Below are 23,716 nucleotides of genomic sequence, written 5' to 3'. Positions count from 1 at the left end.
ACATTTAAAAAATGTATTTTATTGCTTTTGAAATCTGATGTAATTTCAGAAGGGATTATAACTGTTAGAGCTCATTGAAAACAGACATAAAAACCAACATTAAAAACAAGGATTCCGTCAGAAACACATTTTTGATGGGACAAAAAATGTTTCCCTGGTACAAAGTGAGGTATTTAAAATATAACTTTGGCAGTGGAGTCAGGAATTCATAAAGGAAATAATAAGTTGAAATATTGTAAACTTAATTTGAACATTGAAACTAATCTTAAACTGTTTTTGCTTCAAAGGAAAAACATTATTGCCAATGCACTAGTGCACATTAAGTATTCATTCAAGTAGATCAGCCCCCAAGTTTTTCAAAAGCTTTAAGTTCCTATTTTTAAATGCTGTCTAAATGGTTAAAATAGCCCTGGCTGATTTGGCTCGGTGGATAGAACATTGGCCTGTGGACTGAAGGGTCCCAGGTTCGATTCTGGGCAAGGACATGTGCCGGGTTGTGGGTTTGATCCCCAGCGGGCGGTGTGCGGGAGGCAGCTGATCAGTGATTCTCATTGATGTTTCTCTCTCTCCCTTCCTCCCTGAAATCAATAAAAATATGTTAATAATAATAAATAAATAAATGGTTAAAATAGTTATAGGTATATTATAGCACTTCAGCTAACTCACTTAAGTCAACAATAGTAACACTTTTTACTAGTATTACTATAACTATTAGTAATAACAATTCAAACCTTGAACCAGGTCCTTCTGTGAGGTAGAGCCTACATCACAATTTGTGACCAAGGGCACCATGCTCCCCCTCTCTCCAGACCGGTCAGAAATACATGCACTCAAATGCTCAGGCATGTCACTATTTATTAAAATGTAGCAAATATGGAGATTAAAGAGGCAGCACTTGGGTTTTCACCATACTATTTTTTCATGGAGAAAGGAGTATAACGAAGTGGTCTTGGACAGGATTAACAGAACATAGATAAAGTAAATTTCACAAGGAATTTAAAGAAGTAGACTATCATGAGCCGATTCTAAAATTTAGAGAATACTGCAAAGCTACTGCAAAAAAATATTTTTAATTTTCAAATGACTAAATAATTTGAGGCCATTATCATATCCCTGAAACCACACAAATAAAATAAATCAGTAAAGGTCCAAGCAGAAATCCTAAAACAAACATTTTTCAAAAACGCATTGGGCTGTGTGGTTTGGGTGGCACTAAAACATGCTCCACCTAATTATTATGATTTCAAAAGCTGACTAAGCAAATATATTACTAGAGGAATATTTTCATTTGTGTAGCAGAAATTTAATGCACAGAAATTATAATAATGAATCATAGTTTCAAGGAGATAATGATCAAAACTGACTAAACTAAGAATTCTGAAGGACCTCCGAAGGGTTGGCAGAATGACCAACTTTAGTCTGCAGTGCAGGAGGAGGACAGGAGACACACGCCGTGGTCCATTTCCTGCTCCCGGTACTTACTTTCTCGTAATACTTGATCTCATATTCGGTGATGACTCCATTGGGATGCTCGGGCTCCTGCCAGGAAAGCTCCACGCTGCGCTGCAGCACTCGCTCCTTCATGACTCCGCTCACTTGCGAGGGAGCTGTTTGGACAAGATGCGTCAATAAACAGTGAGAAAAGGCACTGGATGCCTCGAATCAAATGTCACCACTGATCAGTTCCATGCTGCGCCAGTTTCATTAAGGTAAAAGAAAGCACCTTTTCACAGCTCACAATTCAGAAGGTAATGAATATTCAACCAGGACCTTATTACTGTTCATAAACCTTAATAGAAATTTAAATTAAAGTGCAAACAGCAGAAGATAGCATTGTTCAAGTTAGTGAAAAAATGGAAATGCTGGGGCTGAGAATGACAATTAAGCAAGTGAATGCTAATTAAGGCTACAAAATATGATTTCAGATTAATCTCCAGTGATAAACTAAGTCCAAATATTTATTTCACATGCAACAGCAATATGCTTATAAAAAAAATAACTTAATATCATGCAAGAAAAAGTTATGAAATGGCTGCTTTAATCTTTAACTAAAGGGATCACACTTTTAAAAAAAATGTTTTTATGTTTCATGGGTGTGTGTGTGTATTCCCAAAGAATTCCAATTAACCTTGGCAAAAATTTTCTTACACTCTTTTTGGTCAAGAGCAAGAAAATGCTAAAGCTGCTGGTATCCAAATATGTGCGTGAGAACACGTATAGGCTCTTGCACGTGTAATTTATACTTAGGTAACCTAGGCCTCAAGCTTTGAAAGAAGCAGTGCGAACTATAATTTTTCCTTCTCTTTCTATATAGATAATAATATGCTTAGAGCTCTTTCAGTCTAATTAGTGGCATATACTCTCTTTTGGTAGCTAAGACCGTGGAAGGCAGCAAACTAATTTGCTCTGTCTAATTTGCTCAGTGATGATTAACTAGTTGTCTTCTCTGTCTAAATGAGGAGCTGCACTGGCTTGGCTGAATTTCAGGGGTGTCATTATGTCCCATGTATCATGCTCTGTCTCATCCTGTAAGATATTCTCAGGCTGTTAATTTAATTTTCAGATGTCCAAATTTGTTAATAATCCCGCTGACAGAAAAGCAATTATATGGGGCCAAAGCTGTTTAAGCAAGCTTCTGATGTTTATCCTCTTGGCTTTATTTTGCTGCTTCTCCTTTTTAATATTTTCTTGTATCAATGTCTAGAGAAAACATTTTTCACTTCTTTCTGGCTTGGCGGTTGGGAGGGAAGGACATGGAAGATGCATGACTCCCATTTCCTCGCAGATTACTAACAAAAGCATAACTAGGGAAGATTAAGTGGAACAACTTTTGCTTTCGGGCGATGCAGCTGAAGTACTCAACACACTGTGCTTACAGAATAAATGTGTGTCTGATGTTTCCAATGAAGCAAATTTCTAATAAGAAATCTTATTTTTGCCACTTTTAAAACCTGATTATATGCAGGGAAGAAGCACTTGTTTCTAAAGTGAGTTGCCTCTCTACGCAGAGCATGCTTGGCATATCTCAGCCCACTGCGATGTGCTGCTCCCTGGGAAAACCAGCCTCACCTGAGCATGAGGTGAGAGTCTACTAAGTAAATGCTCTCTAATTGTCTAATTTAGATAAAATCATTCAGAAAGCCCTGCATTTTAATTCTAATTAGTAAAAAATAGAATGCAGCAGCCCAGGTAAGAATACCATAATAGTCGACACCCTTAATTACTCTATAAAGCTGCTGGTGTACAACACAGGGTGTGCCATTTGGAGATAGGTTAGCTGAAAATAGGTGTGAGGCCCAGTGGGTACCAATCTCTAGGTCTCTTTCAAATAACACACATAGCTAAATATGATTTCCAGCTAAGTCAAACTGTAAGACATTTTGATTAGTTTCTGTCCTTAATTATTAAGGTGAAGGAGGCAGAAGACACTGAATTTGCCAAGGTATGGAGGGGACTTGGTATATAAATTTACCTCATTTAGTTTCTGATATGTTATAACAAGATCTAAGTATAGACAGACTGGATTTCTGTAAGTTACACACTAAAATGATATTCATTGTTTAATCCTGGAAATCCAATAAAATTATGGTAATTAGGGGTTAGGGGAGAAATACCTAAAGTACTTTTCAAACGGACAGTATTTTGAAACCTGTGTCGGCACTAACAGTGCAGTGAGTTACTCCCCCCAGCCCCCTCCTCTTTTGTACAAGGAGCCATATCTGTGACTATACTCCTGATTTTCTATTTCCTTTTTTAAAAAATTATCCCTTGGTGATACTGTAGCAAGTCACACATTTGAGAGGATCAGAGACAGAAGTACTAGCACATGGCCCTGGAGAATAGATAAATTGCATGATAGGAAAAATCTTTCCTGTCTTATGTCCTTCAAATACAATATTTTGGTACAGAAAAACTAATAATATTTTCCCTTGAGTTTCAATATCATAGGCATTAAGGATATACAACCCAAAAGATATATAGCTAAGGTAGTAAGATTCTAATAGGGTTATTACTTTCAGGTAAATTTATGTGTACAAGTAAAATTGAAGTTGCATAATCTTAAAACTCAATGATTTCTATGGTGAATATATATATGATCTACTAAACTACTCACATTGTTATAATTTTGCTAAAAATGTACTCACACTTCAGCCAAAATATTCAATTTACTATAATGTGAAGTTCATTTTGAAAAGAATATGTACACAATTAAATTTTATACATAGTTAACAACCAAGTATGTACTATGACATTTAAATTGTACTTTCCACATTTATCAGTTAAAATAAAATATATTATAATCAGAATTGATTTGAAGTTAGTAAGTAGTAACCAGCAATAATAAATTCCCTAAATTGAAAAAGTAGAAAAAAAAAACTTCATATAGAGGAGCTTTTAAACATGATTTTTTAGTAGGGTTTTTAACAAATGATTAACAGATTCATTTCTCACCTAAATTTCTTGATATATGCATACACAAAAATTAATTTTAACTGAAAAAACAGATGGAACATTTTTGCCCTTAAAATCTTCACAACTTATTGAAACATATCTGGAGTCTGTACAAATAACAGTGAAAGATGACCTTAGGAAATTCAGAAGATGGGTTCTGTGGCTCAAAGGGGTCAATTTCAACAGTATGAAAACAAGGTTGATAAAGCTGATGCAACAGGAATACAGAAACCTAATAACAGGCAGAAGGTAATTTGTGGGCTAGGTTTGTTAGTGTGAGCCTTTGAATTAAAAAATAATCAGTAAGAATGTCAGGTTTATGAAAAGACCTGAACCAATCAACAATTTACAGATTTTGCACTTCAAACATTCATGCATGACTTTTGATCTTAATCAATTTATAATTAAAATCCAAATACAAAAGACACATTTAAACTTTAAGATGAAATATATTTATAAAGACTCCATCACCCCCCGACTCCCCCACCCCAGCAAATGTTAAGTTTGCCTTCATGCATGGAAAAATTTCCCAGCACAACGTAGGGGGAAAAGACAATATCAAAACATAGTGTAGGAGGATGTCCAAAGATATCCACAGTCTAATCTCTGGAATGCGTGAATGTGCAACAGCATATGGCAAAACGGACACTGGAGCTGTAACCAAGGTTATAGATCTTACAGTACAGTTATTATCCTGGACATCCCCCCAGTGGGTTCAATCTAATCACATCAGCATTTAGAGCAGAGAAATTTCTCCAACCGGTGTCAGAGAGGTGCTGCTGAAGGAGAAGCCAGGGAGGTATGAAGCAGGGGAGGGTATATCCATAAGGGAAACATGAGAAGATAAGGGGACAGCCTTTAGGATCAAAGACTGGTCCTGGTTGACAGAGGCAGGGAACCAGAGGCCTACATTCTACAAGTGCAAAGACCCTGGATTCTTGCAACAATATGAATTAGCTTGGAAGCAGGTTTTCCCGTCTCTGGATAAGGGCCTGGCCCAGATAACAATCTAATCCCACCCGGTGAGGCTGTCAGCAGAGCATCCAGAGGAGAGCCCCACAGTGCCCAGATCTCTGGCCCACAGACCTGGGAGATAATAAACAGGTATTGTTTTTAAGTTTTTGTAGTAATTTTTATGGTAGCAATAGAAAACCAATTCATATGGGTAGTAAAGCAAAAAACAGACTTACTGGTCTGTTTATAAAGTCTATGAAAAAAAGGTTAGTGATAAGATAGTTTAATAATGTGATATGTCAAACTTCATGTTGCAATAACAGGTAGTCAAGAAACTTTGGTCTTAATTAGCACTCAAAACACAATGTCTTATAGGAAAGAAATCTTCATCGTATATTAAAAAAAACATTCTTTGTGGTAGAACTTTAGTGAGGCTCATTAATTTTATTTTGGATTTAAAAAGTAATTTATACTAGTTCTCATTGTTACTTCACTTAAATGCTCTCATTGAACTTCAACAAAGAATGGTGAGTGAAAACATAATATTTGTATTCTAAAGAATAAAATGAGGTAAGATGGGCCAACAAGCATGGAATGACCTTTTGCCATGCATTTCAAGTTGTTAAGTCTATTGACATTTGTTAGGTTTCCATTAAATAAATACAAAAAGTGAAAATGAACAAATCTTTAGAACAGTCAAATGCAGATCTGACAGTAACAGAATAATAGTCTTTACTAAAATGCTTTTGTTGCTGCACAGTAGGGAATTCGTTTTTAGCAACCCTTTGAAATCATAAATATGTGTATTACTAGCAGCCTAGTATTTTTAACACACAGATTTTAGCTTCCTTACTCTTCCCACAGGTGTTTCATTTTTGCACTACAGAAAAAGCATATATAAAAACATATAAATTTATTTCAATAACAAAACACTAGGCCATAGAATAGAGTTGAGTGTCATGTACCATATCAATTCCATTTTGGGGGTATGTAGGAACATGCAAAAAAATTCTAACATGTGATTTCACTAAACCTCAATTTCCTGACTGTAAACAAAGGTGTTAGTAGTAGTAATATGATGAGCAATAAACATAAAATTTACCTAACAAAAAGAAGCACAAGAACTAAGGGCAATTGAGCCTACAGCAATTATGAGCAATCAATTTGTGATAGAGGTCTGTCAAATTATTTTTGGTAGAAAGAAGCGTGATTTGTAGCTAACAAAAACATAAAATCTCATTCTAAAATACATAGTTGAGAAAAATCAGTATAAAATGAATTTATCTTTTTTAAACTTAAATTATGTTATTTGCATTGCTATCTAACATACCAATTAGGATAATTTTTATTCAAAATGTAAAATACACAATTATAATAAGATATATCACAGAATGAATTTCTAAATATATTGAAGCACAATAACTGAAAAGACAACTTAAATACAAGTAAAACTAAGATCTGAATTTTTTTAATGAAGCCAATACACTTTCAGTAAGATAATACAACATAACAGGAACTATGAAAGTACTACTATTTGATTAAGAACAACCTTGCTCTTGAAAGCAATAGTTACAACATAGTCAGACAATACATCTTTCTGAGAATAAAGTTTTCTCTGTTATTATGAGACTAGAGGCCCGGTGCATGAAAATTCATGCATTGGAGGGGGCATCCCTCAGCCCGGCCTGCCCCTTCTCACAGTCCAGGAGCCGTCAGGGGTGGAAGGCGACCCGACGATCAGGGGAAGGCAACATCCCCATCACACCTCTGCTGCTGCCACTGCCGGCAGCACAAGCCTCAACTGGCCCTGGTTACCTGAGCCTTGGGTGGCCCTGGGTGGCTGGGCAGCCACCATCCTAGGCTTGCCTTTGCCTGGGACTGGCCCTGAGAAGCTGCGGGGCTAAGGGAACTGGGCACCACCATCTTTGAGGGCGGGAAGTCAATTAGCATATTCCCTCCTTATTGGCTGTGGGCACTGTCATCTTTGAGGGAGGAGCAGTCAATTAGCATATTCCCTCCTTATTGGCTGTGGGCACTGCCATCTTTGTGATGGTGTGTGGATCAATTAGCATATTCCCTCTTTATTAGATAGGATGATTACTAACCAACTGTTTGGATATTTAATGAATTACTATAGGAGCCTGCACTTCCTGGCAGAATCTCTAGGTAAAATGCTTTAAGGACAAAGGTGACGACTGTGGGGAAAGCTATGTGGCTATCAGTTGGTTCTAAACACACATTGAGCCCATTGCTAATCTCAGTTTAAGTACTGACTAGAATTTTAATTGATGAGGGGTCAATTTGTAAACCCTGGTGCATTTGTGTTTTCATAGAATTACAATGTAATTGTAACTTTCAAAGTAAATAAAATAAATAATATTTTGTAAACAGTAGGCACACATTATTGGCCTATGAGGAGATAGAAACTTAGGTCAGATGAACACCTACCTCAGCAAGCACTTTATTGTTGCTGCTTCTTTGCAAACGCCTTGAAGATTTTTTTTCTGGTTCAAGTTACTTATCATATACTAGCTTGTTCAGCAGTAATGTCTTTTAACATAGTCTAGCATTAAACTAAGTACCCTTCACTGTTCCACTAAAATGCTTAGGGGTAAGAGTACTATAACAACCCTTTATTCATTTCTGATAAAAGCTTCATTTGTTTGTAAATTCAACAAATAATTTTTCATGATGATAATAGTATAAACAAAGAATTGCATGGGCTGCAAAGATGATGAGGCCACATTTCCCACTTTGAAGGAGATTTTAATGTAGAAAATAAGTTAGAATGTAATTGCACTCAATTTGAATGCACAATTAAACATCATAGCATAGATGAAGTATGAACCAAGTGCTAGCAAATTTTTGGGAGGCAGTAAAGAGTAAAACACAAAAGCATTCCCTGTAACTCAGTGTTTGACTGGTATAAGTATATTTTTAAACTCATTATCAGAAATGTTGCCATTATGTCTGTAACCTGCAACAGAGAACCTTCTATTAATCAATAATAACAGCCAGCTTCAAGATTGGGCCCATGATTTTCTCTCTAGAGGCCTCCACCAATAAGTCGCCACTCACTGAATCGTTCTTCCTCTGCTTCCGCTAATATAGAATTTTTTTTCCAATTGCAGTGTACATTAAATATTATCCTGTATTGGTTTCAAGGTGTATAGCATAGTGGCTAGAAAGTCATACACTTTACCGGGTGGTCCACCTGATGTTTCACGCACCCAGATGGGCCCACACAGTGATCATGGTACTACCAGCCGTATTCCCCACGCTGAGCCTGCATCTCTGCGACTGTTTTGTCACTACCGATTTGCACTTCTTAATCCCTTCACCCTTTTCACCCAGCCCCCCAAATCCCCTGCCCTCTGTCAAGCTATCAGTCTGCTCTTTGTACCTATGAGTCTGTTTCTACTTTGTTTGTTAGTTTAATTTGTTATTTAGATTCCGCATCTAAGTGAAATCATACGGCATTTGTCTTTCTCTGTCTGACTTATTTCACTTGGCATAATACCCTCCAGTTCCATCCAGGCTGTTGCAAAAGGTAGGCTTTCATTCTCTTCATGGCCGAGTAGTATTCCATTGTGTAAATGTACTACAGCTTTTATATCCACTCACCTACTGATAGGCACTCGGGTTGCTTCCATATCTTGTCTATTGTAAATAACATGGCAATGAATAGAGGAGTGCCTATATTTTTTGGAATTAATGTTTCGTGTTTCTTTGGATAAATACCCAGAAATAGAATCACTGGGTCATAAGGCAATTCTATTTTTAATGTTTGAGGAACCTCTACACCAGCCGTGGGCAAACTACGGCCCGCGGGCTGAATGAATAAAATTAAAAAAGAAAAAGGCTGTACCCTTTTATGTAATGATGTTTACTTTGAATTTATATTAGTTCACACAAACACTCCATCCATGCTTTTGTTCCGACCCTCTGGTCCAGTTTAAGAACCCATTGTGGCCCTCGAGTCAAAAAGTTTGCCCACCCCTGGTCTACACTGTTTTCCATAGTGTTTGTATCAATCTGCATCCCCCCAGCAGTGCACTGGGGTTCCCTTTTCTTCACATCCTTCCCAACACTTACTGTTTGTTGATTTATTGATGAGAGCCATTCTGACAGGTGTGAGGTGATATCTTACTGGGATTTTCATTTAATATAGATTTTTTTTCTAAAAACATATTTTCTTTGCTGACAGCACTACACAATATAACATTTAACTATTTTACAGCTGTTTATCTCCTCAGTTATTCTGATGCTCCTTGAAGGTAGGGCATTTAGAAGAGTATGTGAGGGTAGGACTGAAGTGCATGGCCCCAGCTCTGCACCTGGGTTCCATTGCTTCTTTGCAGATTGTGTGAACCTTAACAAGGAACTGAACATCCATGTGCCTCATTTTTCTCAGATTTAAAATAGCTATAATCAAACTGCATACTTCATAAATAAAACTGTTCTAGAAATTTAATATATACATACATGTTAAACACTTAAAACCATTCCTGACACCTGGTAGGAACTCAGAAAATATACAGGGTGACCCCTAAAATGTATACACACACTTTGAACAATTATAAAGGCAGTGTTTATTAAAACACATTTTATTTCCATTTAACAGCTGACAATTCATTTCATTTTCACTTCTTTTCAGGTTTAACTGATTTGAAATAATGGGTAAAGCCAGACTAAGCTTTAAACAAAGAAAATTTATCCTAAAGTGCCACTAGCCTTTTTTTATGGGAATACATAAAAGATAAAGTTTGTGGTATAAAAACGCCAACAGTTGATGAACTGACAAATACTGAACAACATTACTCTTGATGTTTGCAATTCCATTGCTTTGCATTATCAGCAGTGCCTGGATCAGAATGGTCATCAGTTTGAAAACAGGCATTGCAAAATAAATTATTTATTTCTGTAGATTCTTTTAAATTTTGAAAATGAACTGTATGTTAATAAACATCAACTTTATAATCATTCAAAGTGTGTATACATTTTTTGTGACACCCTGTATTATGTATTACTAGAGGCAGAGTGCACGAAATTTGTGCGGGGGAGGGGGGCAGTCCCCTCAACCCAGCCTGCACTCTCTCCAATCCCGGACCCCATGGGGGATGTCGGGCTGCTGCTTAAGGCCCAATCTCCAGGAATCAGGCCTAAACTGGCAGTCAGACATCCCTCTCACAATCCAGGACCACTGGCTCCTAACTGCTCACCTGCCCGCCTGCCTGATTGCCCCTGCTGGCCCCCCGGCTAGCCTGATCACCCCTAACTGCCTCTGCCTGCCAGCCTGGTCGCCCCCAACTGCCCCCCTGCCAGCCTGGTCTCCCCTCACTGCCCCCTCTGCTGGTCTGGTTGCTCTTAACTGCACCCCTCTACCAACCTGGTTACCTCAACTGCCCCTTGCCGCCCCCCCCCCCCCCCCCCGCTGGCTTAGTCACCGCTAATTTCCATTTCCCCCCTCTATGGGCCTGGTTGCCCTTCTGCCCCCTTCTGCCAGCCTGGTTGCCCCCAACTACACCCCCTGTTGGCCTGGTCACCCCCAACTGCACCCCCTGCCAGCTTGGTCACCCTTAACTGCACCCCTTTGCCAGCCTGGTCGACCCTCACTGCCCCCCTCTGCTGGCCTAGTCACCCCCCACAGCCTACTGTTTGGTCATTTGGTCGTCCCTCACTGCCCCCCCGCTGGCCTGGTTGCCCCACACAGCCTGCTGTTCAGTCGTTTGGTCGTCCCTCACTAACCCCCCTGACGGCCTTGTCACCCCACTCAGCCTGTTTGGTCGTCTGTTCAGTCGTCTTTTCAGTTGTGATAGCTCCTGGCTCTTTATGTATATAGATTATTTTAGACTTTGTCTGTATTAGACTTACTGATGCCTTGGACTGACTCCAGCATACTCTAATTCTGAAATCAAATTAAGGCATCAGTATTTTTCAAATGATCCTCCTATGAAGCTAACCTACACGTGAGTTTCAGAACAGTCCTTTTGAAACTTTGGCAGGAACACAAATTGTTATTTCAAGGTGGGATTCTAGTATTCTACATAAAAATTGTTGGCAAATTTTAGATTTTAAAACATTATATTGACATTTTTATTCAACTTATATAAATTAGACATGACCAATTTCTATAATTTATACTCTGTATTTTACATGCACTAGTAAGACATTTATGTTAAGTCATTTAGAAGGAATTTATTATTGCAAAAAACAAAACAAAAACAAACACACACACACACACACACACACACACAAAAAAAAAAACCCCACAAAAAAAAAACAAAAACAAAAACACCACAAAAAAACGACCATCAGGGGAAGAGAAATGACAGCACACATCCTTTTCAAATATTATAATCCATCCAGTTAACAGAGCAGTACCAATGAAGCAATCTTTTCTATTTTAGGTGATGAGAAAAGTAATATTTTTAATAATTCTTTTAAAACACTTTTAAATTTGATCTATCAGGCCCTCTGACTCCATCTCTAATTTTCTAAGAATCCATGGTTAACATCTAGCTTGTTTATAAGGCTGACTACATAACTACAACCTATAGCTAGATGATTTTAGTTATGAGAATTAACTTAAATAAGATACACACCTACACACACATACATTCGTTTATGATCCAAACCTTCCTTACATGTCATCAGAATAAGGTTAAATTGTGTATATTTTATTTGACTTTGGAACATGTTTTTTCAATAGAGAGAGAATTGTGTTGTATTTTAATCATAAAAATATTTTAATTCTATTTGACAATTTTTGAAATGTTAGGTTGGTCCAAATGTTTGTTATGAATATCTTTAATTATTATTTTCATAGCTAAATTCTTTATAACAAATATTCTTTCCATGAATGCATATCAAACAAAATATAAATTATTTTGCACTTGATACACTGTAACTATATTTCCTTACAATATGTACATGAGTATAATCCTTCATTTAGATTAATAAGCTTAATTTATGTACTATTATATATTCATAACATAAAACATGAATTATTCTTATATTATGTAATAATATACATTAATATTTACACAAATAATGATGTGGCTTAAGGAAGCTCATTAGTTCCTCTCCCTAAATATCTACACAATGTTTGAAATATTGTTTATTATAGCAACATTCCGGAACTCCACAGATGTGGTTTACTTCTCAGAAGTAATAAAGCCTGCATTCAAACAACATGCAGGTTGTTCATTAAGAGAAACATTGTCAACAGGAATAATATGAAAGAAAGAGGAGGGGTACTATGTTAATTATATACAGTCAGAATAAATCATATATCCCTTTAGAATAAAACTTTCATTACTCAATGCCAACTTTGTACTATGTGACTAAACTGCATTTATAACTCCCAAATCCTCTTCTAGTACACCACTGTTTTTCATTATTTTAAAATTAATATAATGTATTAAAACCAAATTTTTATTAAAAAATTAATAAAATGGAATAAAATTGAGCTCATCACATATATTTCATTAAATGTTGCTTCATATATGTGTGTATGTATGAATATACCAAAGCAAAGATATACAGTATGCACCTGCGAATTACTATTGTTATTATTTTACATTTTTTGAAAGCCTCTTCATTACATGATATATAATTGAGGGTATATTCCTTCATAGAGTGTTATACATGTGTGTAAAGTGATACAAAACATAATACAGCAAAAATAAGTTTGACAATTCCATATTACACCATTCTTTTACTCTATTGTAAACTTCTTTTTTAAATATATTTTTTGATTGATTTCAGAGAGAAAGAGAGAGGGAGATAGAAACATCAAAGATGAGAGAATCATTGATCAGCTGCCTTCTGAATGCCCCCTACCGGGGATCAAGCCCACAACCTGGTCATGTGCCCTGACTGGGAATCGAAACCTGATCTCCTGGTTCATAGGTCTAGGCTCAACCACTTAGCCACACCGGCCAGGCTATTGCAAACTTTTTGATGATGGTTGAAGAAAATGACCTATTGCATTGTATTCTGATTGCTACCAATTTCATACTATTCCACTTTATGGTTTCTTTTTATTCAAATTCTCCTCTTTGCATCTTTTACTCTGGTATGAAGTGATTTCTTTTTTGTTTTTGTTTTTTGTTTTTGCTAATCTGTACCCGAGGATATTTTCCCCCATTGATTTTTAGAGAGAGTAGAAGGGAGGGGAGTAGACCAAGAGATAGAAACATTGATGTGAGAGACACACATCGATTTATTGCCTCCAGCATGCGCCCTGCCCAAGGTAGGTGCCCTTGACCAGAATGGAACCCGTGACCCTTCAGTCTGTGGCCCAACACTGAACCAAACTGCCTAGGGCATGAATTGTTTTCTAATCTATTCATTCTTGGTCTAAAACACATAGCTATCCAAACCAAACTACTTTCTTAAATATTATTTAACAATACTAATTTTTGCAGAAATTATCCATTACTGGTTTTGTTCACTTTATTTTTTAATAGCTTTTCCCCCTCAATCATCACTCCGGCACTCCTCACAATTCATTTGATTTTAATTTCCCATCCTCTTATAAGTCAAATTATTCAAGGAATAGAAGAGAGATGAAAGAATAAAGGAAGAAGAATGAAACAAGAAAGAGGTGGTGGAGGATGAGGCAGAGGAAAATAAGAAAAGAAGGAAACAAGTATCTAAAAACTCATTAAAATTACCTAATTTAAAATATGCAATTAAAGAATGTTATCATCTCAGTTGCTCCAGGTAATCTGAATATATTTTCATCTCCAAAATGCATAAACTTAAAAAATTCATATTATTTAATCATAACTTCTCAATACCAGTCAAGATTTATTATTTCAAGAACCTACCACAAACTAAGCATTTAGTTTAATAGCATCTGCTAAATACATTTCAATTAGCATTGCTGCTTGTATTTTAAACATGCTGCCTCACAATGTAAAAGCTATTGCCTAGGCATTTCGGCATAAATGAAAACTACTTTAAATTCCCTAAACCTATATGATGGCAATGGTGCAATATGGCATTAATTTACTGAAACATATTTTAGCGCCAAGAGAAAAATTAATGAAGTTCACTAGTGGCCAGTACCTTAGAAGTCACTTTTTGTTTTTCACAGAAGGCTGGGCATTCAGTTTAACTTTCTATAATATTCTTTAAAAATCAACAAATAAAACTATGGAATCACTTCTATTCACTGAAAAAATCTGAGTTACAATGAACAGATATAGGTAACAAGAGTTACCAATCCTATATAATAAAAGGGTAATATGCAAATTGACCCTAATGGCAGAATGACCAGTTGCTATGATGTGTACTGACCACCAGGGGGCAGACGCTCAATGCAGGAGCTCGCCCCTGGTGGTCAGTGCGCTTCCGCAGGGGGAGTGCTGCTCAGCCAGAAGCCAGCTCGTTGGCTGGCCAGTGCAACAGAGGAGGTGGGAGCCTCTCCTGCCTTGTTTGTAACTGGACTTCATTCCTCATAGAAACAACATCATAAATAGCACTTAGATTTTTCAGGTTAGACCACAAACGTGTATCTGACCTAGCATATTGTTAAAATATTGTAGATTTGTACAGAAAAGGAATAAAAAACAGTTCTATTTTAATACTAGTAACTAAGCCCCCCCCCAAACAATACAATGAATAAAATGTGTTTATTATATTGAATAAGATACTTCAATACAGTAATTAAGATCTTCCCAAATCCTCCTACAATTCTCATGTCTCTTAGCCAGATACTTGGCTTGCCTTCTCCCCCTCCCCTCCTCTTGCCATATGAAGTTTTGACTTTATTTCTAAATAGTCTCCAGCCATGAGTTTAAAAACTATTTGAATAGTTTGAACTCATTAGTATCAAAATTTATCTTAATGATATAGGGCAAATTTTAAAAAAATTGCTGACTTTAAAGGTATCATCCTAACCTAGAACGATATCACTAGTTCGTTTGTTTTTTAATAGTTTGGGAGTTTATGATACTTCTTCTTAAAGAAATGCAATATACATAGCCATCAGTAGTCAAAAAAATTAAAGACTGATCTTAAGGTATATATACAACTTTACAAATTTCTACAAGATATTTTAGCACTGTAATTTGAGAGAATAATTAACCTAGAACTAAAAAAACAAATTTGCTTCCTAGAGGAAAATTTTAGATAATTGAGAACTGTTATTTATTTAGTAAACCAGAATTAAGTGTATATCTGAAAACTTGAAAACTGATAAATAGTAGGGACAGTATTTGTTACCAAAATCGAACATGACCTCTAATCCCAGTCTTATTGTGAAATAAATGAATTGTACATTTCCCAATGATATTTCTCATTTATATATGACAGTCTCAAAAATGTTATTGGCTATATTTACTAAAAATAAACTCCACATTGAATAAATGTATGGAATTAGTAATTCTTCAGCTCTCTATTGTAACTAAAGCCAACACATACATGAGAAGCATTCAATGTTTCCTCAATTCTGTGAATCAATTTGCCAGGTCTAATTTCGAGGAACTATTGTCACCATAGTTAATTTTTATTATAAAATTATGATAAAATGCCAATCTAAAATTTTACTTTACATTAGAAAAATACATTTCTTGTCCCCCACCCCTCTTATTTTTAGTTTTAGGTGGAGCATTTTGTTTTCGATCTCTTTGCCTTAAATCAGTAGACTATCCGCAAACTGCAACCAAGGCTAGAAAGCAACTTTAGTTCCCTGAGAATGAAGCAATGCAGACTGATGAGCACCTTCCATTGCATGTTCACATACATAACAATCTTATTTCACCCAGTGCAATGGCAAGGCTCTTCAGGAAGCCCGTGTCCTGGAATTTTCAGTTTAAGTCCTGGCAGAAAGTTGCATGAATGATTCATTAGAGGTAATTCTACTTCCTGATCATTATAAATTTGATTCCTTATTAGCATAAAACAAAACAAAACATACAAATGCAGGAAATAAATACAACATTGAAATAGATCCCAATTGTGTATGTTGGAAATATTACCCTGCTGATGCTCACTCAACATTTGCAATTCACTGACTGACAAATGCTCAATTGTGAAAAATGAGGACATTTTCTGTTTTGTCCAGTAATAAAATTTGTCCAGTGGTACATTTCTTTATAAAACTGCATCACAGGGTCTTGGATGTCAAACAAAAACAATTGTGCAACATATTTTGTGCTATGTACAAAGGCAAATTCCATATGGTTTGTACTAATTAAAAATGCATTTTGAATGAAAGATTCCTATATTATTTTAAAATAAAAATTTTGAATTTAACCAAGTACTAGTGCTACAGTTTTGTTTTTAAGTCAAAACCAAGAAATTATTCTTAAGCATCTAACCACACACTAAATAAAATATTAAAGCTGCACAATAAATTAAAACTTAATCACTAAATAGCAGTTATTATGACGTGCCACTGAATCAAGTCTCACTCCTGAAGACTGAGGAAGTGATGTCCTCAGTGTCCGGCCCTCAGCAGCCCTGCTCAGCTACATAGACTCCTGCCTGTGGCTTCTTTTACGGAGACAATACATCTCATTTTTGCTCTTCCCCTTTCCTGCTGCCTTCTATTTCTCCCCGCATTACTGTCTCCCAAAGAACCCTACCTTCTCATGATGTGCTCAAATTAGGACAGCTTCAGGTGGGTTATTTTTACCTCCAGAGATGTTTCAGGCTTAATGTGTTCTAGGAACCACTTATTCATTGGTCCGGGTAGATGCTCTCCTCCAACACTATATTTCAAATGAATACTTTTTTTCCCTACCAGACTTCCTTGCTGTCCACCTTTTGAATCATAGTAATTGGGAATACAACGGTATTGATTATGACCTGGTTCAGTCATCAACTCAAATGGAGCCTACTAAATAACAGACAGGCAATAATTTTCTGGTGCCAGATTACCAGATTATGTTAGCTGCTACCCAATGATTCATTTGGAAAACTGTACATTAATCCTTAAATAAAATGCGCAAAAGGACACTTGGCCACTTGGAACACACACACACACACACACACACACACACACACACACACACACACGTGTGCACGCTGAAAATGCAACTCCATTATGTCCCAGAGTTAGAAGGAAAAGTATTTTCAGACCAGTCTAAGTTAAATTTGATTTTCCATGCTTGAAATTAACCATCACCGCCACAACCTATAGATTAGGTATTGTTTGTATATGTCTAAGAGTAATTATAATAAACAGAAAGAAAATGTATTGCTGATGATGCTCCTCCCCCAACTTTACAAGCTTTAAAGTAATACCGAAAAGAGTCATACCCAGCTCTGTGATTAGACATAAGTTAACAATCATAGTGTTGGATACCTTGAGATGTGTGAATTTCATTTTTTCATTATTTCATTGTGTGCCTCAGTTTTCTCATCTCTTAAATGGAGCTAATATTATCAAGTTTTAAAGGGCTGATGAAAGCATTCAATGAGAAAAAATGGGGAGGCTAAGTATAAAATAAAGGGTAGCTGTCATATTAGCACAGCATACATGGTCTGTCATGGTTGGTTTCTGTTTATTTTTCCAGCACCATCACCTATAATTTCCTTCTCATTTCTACATACAAGGATTGTACATTCCATTTCATGACTCAATGGTATGGCTGCCCAGTTTCTTCTCCATGGAAATCCTTACACCCTAGTCTGCTAGCAAACTTCTGCTCACAACTTCAAGAAAACCAAAGGCTCGGCTTATCCGTACTTGGTATATACTTCAATTTAACTAGGGTAATTCCCTACCTACACCCCTCTTCCTCACCAAAATATGAGCTCCACTGGAGTAGAAACTGTATTTGTTCATGGTTACATTCCCAGACGCTGCACAGTACCAAACACAAAGCGGCACTTCATACTTGTTTTGTGGAGGAAAATGAAAGTGTTTTTGTTTTGTTTTTTAATATCTGGGTAAGCAATGCATTGCCTTAAAGAAGCTTTAAGACAATTTTTACATGTGAATATAACAATATTCATTTCTCTATTTTCAACGCTGCCCAAATTGTTGATATTGCTTTAGTATTTTAAATATCAGTGTTCAGACTGACGATACTCATTAGATTGACAGTAGCAGATATAATAGTTATTGGAAAGCTAATTTCTTTAAAAGGCAGGCAAAATTGCAACATTCTACTTGTATTTGAAAGGTTATTCTTTGTTATTAAGTTACCAAATGACAAAGCTGACTCTGATAAAGGGTTATGGGATACCACTGTACTATGTTAAAAATACTTATTGCTTTAGATCAATATTCACAAAATTCGCCATTGTGTTTAAACGCCCAGCATACTAAAGTAGGCATAAATAAGTCATTTTACACTAACAATAACCTTCAGAGAAGCAACTCAATTTCCTTAGACAAACTTTCATTTTGCAGTATAAAAACAACAGATTGCTTTTAACTTCTGTCAACACTAGGTGCACAGGCAAACCACCCATTGAACCATGGGCGAGAGAATCAGCAACTAGTAGAGAGGTATTCAGGCTACATCTATGTCCCTGTCAATGCTCCATTCCTAATCTGTGGTCTAATTTTAGAAGAGATATAACCTTTTTTAATATTCTGTGCTGTTCTGTGCAAGCAAAAGAGTGGTGTTATCCTGTTAAATTGGCATATATTTGTAAATCATATAGATGAAATAAATAATTCTGGATTTTGAAAAATTCAAAAGGAGTGAATTCTTTTTTTTCTAATAAGTTGAAGATTTTTAAAAATATTGATAAAATCAGGTACATTTAAGAATTAAATTACTAAAAAAATCTGTGTAAAAAAGGCTATGCAAAGCCATACATGATGCATCTGATTTTTTGTTATTCATAATTTAGTTTGTAAACTCTTCTGTTACTTAAATTTATTTGCACTTGTGCTTATAATTTTTATTTAAAACAATCAAAATGCTGGTAATAATTTTTTTCAAAAAATATTTGAAGACAGGTATTTTAGTATCAAGAGATTATCAATACATTCTGATATATATTTTTTTGTTTTTAAATCTGAGTGTTTCATAACATAAGATAAGCTTCAGAAAGAAATGTAAAGTTAAATGAGCCATTTAGGAAAATTAGATATGAAGGGTTATCTGTCATGTGTTTATAGTTAGAGCTCACTCCCAAGATCATCTTCATGAAATCCATGGTTTCTTTCTTTGACATATGAGAGAAAACACTGTCGTTCTTCTGTGTTTTTTAGATCAATCTGTGGACACTGGTATCAAACAACTTTGAACTGATGTCGCATTGTGTAACAAGTGACAATATCAACTCCCAAGGCAGCCAAAATGCTTGCTTCATGAATGCATTTTGACAGGTCAGACACAAACCTGATACTTGCAATATGCAGCAGCAATAAACAAGCATCACAAATAGTAAACAAAAGCTTCCACTACCTTGGGAGATATGTTTATATTCTCTGCAAAACATGTTCTATATTAATTATTATTCCTCTGTCTTATCTTTGTTGAGATTCAGCTCAGGCATCGCATGTTGTCAGTAGCAAAATGTTTGCCACTTACTTGTGGATAAAAGCTCTGGCCCGTAGATGCTGCTGTTTGTAAATGACTCCCAAAGACAACAAGACATCATTTTCCCAGGTGGGCTACTTATTTACTTTCTGGTTTTTTTTTTTCTCCCACTATTCATCTCTGGTGACAAGTGTCAATTATGGACAGGAGATTTATGGGACAGGAAGGATAAAGCCCAATTTACAAATCATTTCCTGAGCAAGCAGACAGGTGCAATGACAGAGCCGGCTTGCTGTAATTGAATTTCTTGCTGCTATCTACTCAGTCACAAGAAGATGTCAACCTCAAGGATATTAGCTGTGCAAAAAGTCTTAATACACTATGATTTTGAATGTGGAGATGACAATATAGCCGGGGTTTGAAGTCTGGACTCTGAATGGAATATACTAAAGTAATTTCTTTCATGTAAAAATAAGGATTTTCCTGACCCCTTAAATGGAGAGTTCATCAGGGACAATGTGCCAAGGTAGGCTGACTTTAAATCCAATGGCAATAATGGTTACGAAAATAAACTCCATCCAGATGTATCTGAAAGTTGGTTTATATATAACTACTAATATACTAAAACTGAAGATATTTCTTGGATAAGTTCACATTTTTAATGGGTAACTAGTTTGAACCTTGCTATTAATTGGAATATTTTCAATCATATGGTGCTATAAACTTGTAGTTAAATGTTGCCTTGTTTTAAAGAATATACAAATATATATCATCATAGGATTCTATGATTATATTACTTGCAGTTTACTAGCTCTCAAAAACTTATGTACCTTGTTTAATTATTAATTTTACATCCTTAGTTTAAATCTAACGTTTTCAATGCATATGTTAATAGGTAAAGGCCTCACATACAGTGTTGATAATAAGTCAAAGTTCTGGAGGTCTACAGAAAGTATAATTCAATAAATACTGTTGCTTTGCTTGTACACATTTTATTAAAACTAGACTGGCTCATTTCATGGCCATCTTCTCAAAGTTTAACATTTAAATGTTTCAAATTAACTTCTTTTTTTCTGAAAAAATCTTTCAAATCCTACAAAATGTGATAATTTTTTTAAATGGGGTGGGGGGACACGTTGGACAAAATCTGGCTAAGAAATTTTTCTAAAATCTTAAATATTCTAAACACAGATTATCTAACAACCATTATTTCCTAGTAGATGTTTAAGTTAGTTTTCATTTTTATTTTAATGAACTGATTTCAGATAATGATATAGTGAATCATTTAAATGTATGTGTCTAAAATTGCATTGGTAAGAGAATTTTCAGTTTAGTAAATATTGCTACATCATTAAGCAGTTATATAAATGTCTAGTTCAACCTGACATTTACAAAATTTTCCATTTTTTCTGTGTTCTAGACAACACTTGATATATATATTTTTAATTAACATTTTATTATATGTTAAATTGTTTTTTGTTGCTCTTCATTTTTATACTTCCCTAAATTTGTTGATTTATTGGCCATTCCTATTTCATCAATTTCACATATTTTGTAGGTTGTTTTTCTTTTTTAGTATGTTGTAGTTTTTTCTTATTAAAAAAATAAATACTGGGCACTGCTCCTTTGTCAAATAAACATATCATTCCTTCCTACTGTGAGGTTTCTATTTTCACTTTTATAGTCATTTTTATCAATTTTCTCTTTAAGGACTGGGTTTCCTTGAAATTTCTACTCTAACCAGAGGTCATTAAGAGAGCCCTCTCTATTTTCTTCAAAATTGTTTGCTATATTTTTCTCTTCACGATTGTCTTTATTCTATGAAATTGTGATGGTGTGCAGTACAATAAATGGTTTATAGTACTTTTATTTATTTAATTATATAAATATATATAATCAGCTATATATCATATTTCTGTATATGTTTGAAGATATTTGTTCTGTTTTCTTGGGATACTTATCTGTGTTTTTGTTGAGAGTACATTTTTAATTCCATAGATTTATAATGCATCTCTGCACATTTTTCTTCAAAACTGTTTTAGCTATCCCCATCCATTTTCCTTTTTTTCATGCAATTTAGAAATTTGATTAACTGATTAAGTTTTGCACACATTCTATTGGAAATTTGATTATAATCACATTAAATATAAAAATTCATTTGAGAAGGCTTGATATACAGTACTTGATATACTGTATAGCATATACAGTATACTAAAGTATAGTATATATATAGTATATATAGCATAGTATATATAGTATACATTATATATATACATATATACATATATCATGAAGACTTTCAAAGCAATGAATATTGTCAACCTTTCAATATTTTTAGGTCTTTGTGTCATTTGAAAATGTTTTCTATTTTTTTTTAATATAAAATCTTGCAAAACACATGGTCCCTTGTAAATTTGTATCTATTTGCTTTTACAATAGCCAATTGCATTTTGAAAATCATGCTTTCAAACATTTTCTAACAACTGAATATTGCACACAGAGGAACATACCCTTTATAATCATCTATCTTGTCAGTCCTTGGAGAAGGTATTTTAGCCACGTTATATACAGGAAACAGGTTAAAACCTGTTTGTGACTCAATCTATAAGAACATAAACTAGGTCTAATTTATTTTTCTTGCTGCAGAAAGTGAGCCTAATTTGCAGGTTATTACATATGAAACTTAAGAAAAAGTTTTTTAACCAAAGTTCACTTTGTCCACTATGGCCGTAAAGACCCCAAGCCATATTTTATAAGCTGTGGTGCTCTGTCTCTACTCAAAAGTGTCCTCTCTTTTGATGCCCATCTAGTCCTGTGTTAATAACTGGTTTAGGCCCACCATTCCAGAGGCGGCTGCAATTCTGTGTAGCCATTCCAAACCAAAGAAGGCTTTTGAGAAATGGGAGGTTCTTTATAAGCGCAAGTTGTCCCTAGTTATTAAAATAAAAGCTCTCCCATATACAACCTTGTCAGCAGTAGCACTTAGTGACCCAAAGGGCAGCTATTTACTGAAAACAGGAACTCCGTAATTGAGGTCCCTGTATACCCTATCTCCAAGCCTGCACAAAAATATAGCACGGAGGCTTGAGCTAAATGCTTTTTAAGCTACTAGGGTTTTTAAGCTACAGAATGCTTTTTAAGCTACTTCAGCATATGTCTTTGTCAAAAATACCCAACTGGGCCTTATTTCCATTATGATATTTTATATGTAATTCCCAATTGACTTGAGTTGGAATTACCTCAGTTTGGATGGGAACAAAATTAGCCTTCAACTTAACAAGCTTTAGCGTTAGGTACGTGTCATTTCACAGATTCTCTTTCCAGAAGGTGTTTGGTAGATCAGGAGGATGCTGCTAACCAAGATGCCCCTTTGTTTTTGTCCTACTGTGATCTTGATGTTGACTTCATCCGGATAAAACTCTCAGGTAAAGAAAAGTTCTGACTTCGGGGTTGTTGAACAGGGATATAAATTAAGATTTATTGAGTATAGTTTTTTCCAAGGCTTTCTTGATTATAAAGTAAGGCTTAGTTCTCCCCAGGCTTCACCACAATTTGTAATACAGACATAGAATGTTAGAATCAGAATGGTTTCTAGGATTTAATTTCCATAGGGCAGTGATTTTCATTTACCCACTGCCACATATCCAGCAAACAACTACACTAGTAGGTTCACAGTGTGAGCAGAGTCAATACATTAGAATATATTTTTCAATTAGAAATCTTGGATGTTGTAGCTGAGGACAGAGGCTCCGAAAAGTGAAGCAACTTGTCAAAGGCGAATGGTAACTGGGTAGGAGCGTGGATCAGAATTCAGCTTTTCTGAGATTATGGCCAGTGGTCTCCCAGCATGT

At 35.5% G+C, this 23,716-nt stretch overlaps 1 protein-coding gene across 3 annotated transcripts in view; it reads right to left on the bottom strand.

Annotated features, from left to right (window-relative positions):
* Window positions 1-23,716, bottom strand: part of EPHA7 (EPH receptor A7) — a 172,637-nt gene that overhangs the window by 29,819 nt on the left and 119,102 nt on the right. For all 3 annotated transcript variants that reach the window (XM_036317996.1, XM_036317997.1, XM_036317998.1), the window contains exon 6: window positions 1,483-1,607. In XM_036317996.1, coding sequence (XP_036173889.1) covers window positions 1,483-1,607 — 125 coding nt within the window. The remainder of the gene's footprint in view (window positions 1-1,482; window positions 1,608-23,716) is intronic.

The sequence above is a fragment of the Myotis myotis genome, unplaced genomic scaffold, assembly GCF_014108235.1.
Source record: "Myotis myotis isolate mMyoMyo1 unplaced genomic scaffold, mMyoMyo1.p scaffold_m19_p_7, whole genome shotgun sequence".
In the NCBI taxonomy this organism is placed as follows: domain Eukaryota; kingdom Metazoa; phylum Chordata; class Mammalia; order Chiroptera; family Vespertilionidae; genus Myotis; species Myotis myotis.
The sequence above is the reverse complement of the archived record's forward strand: the minus strand, read 5'-3'. Positions and strand labels throughout refer to the sequence as shown.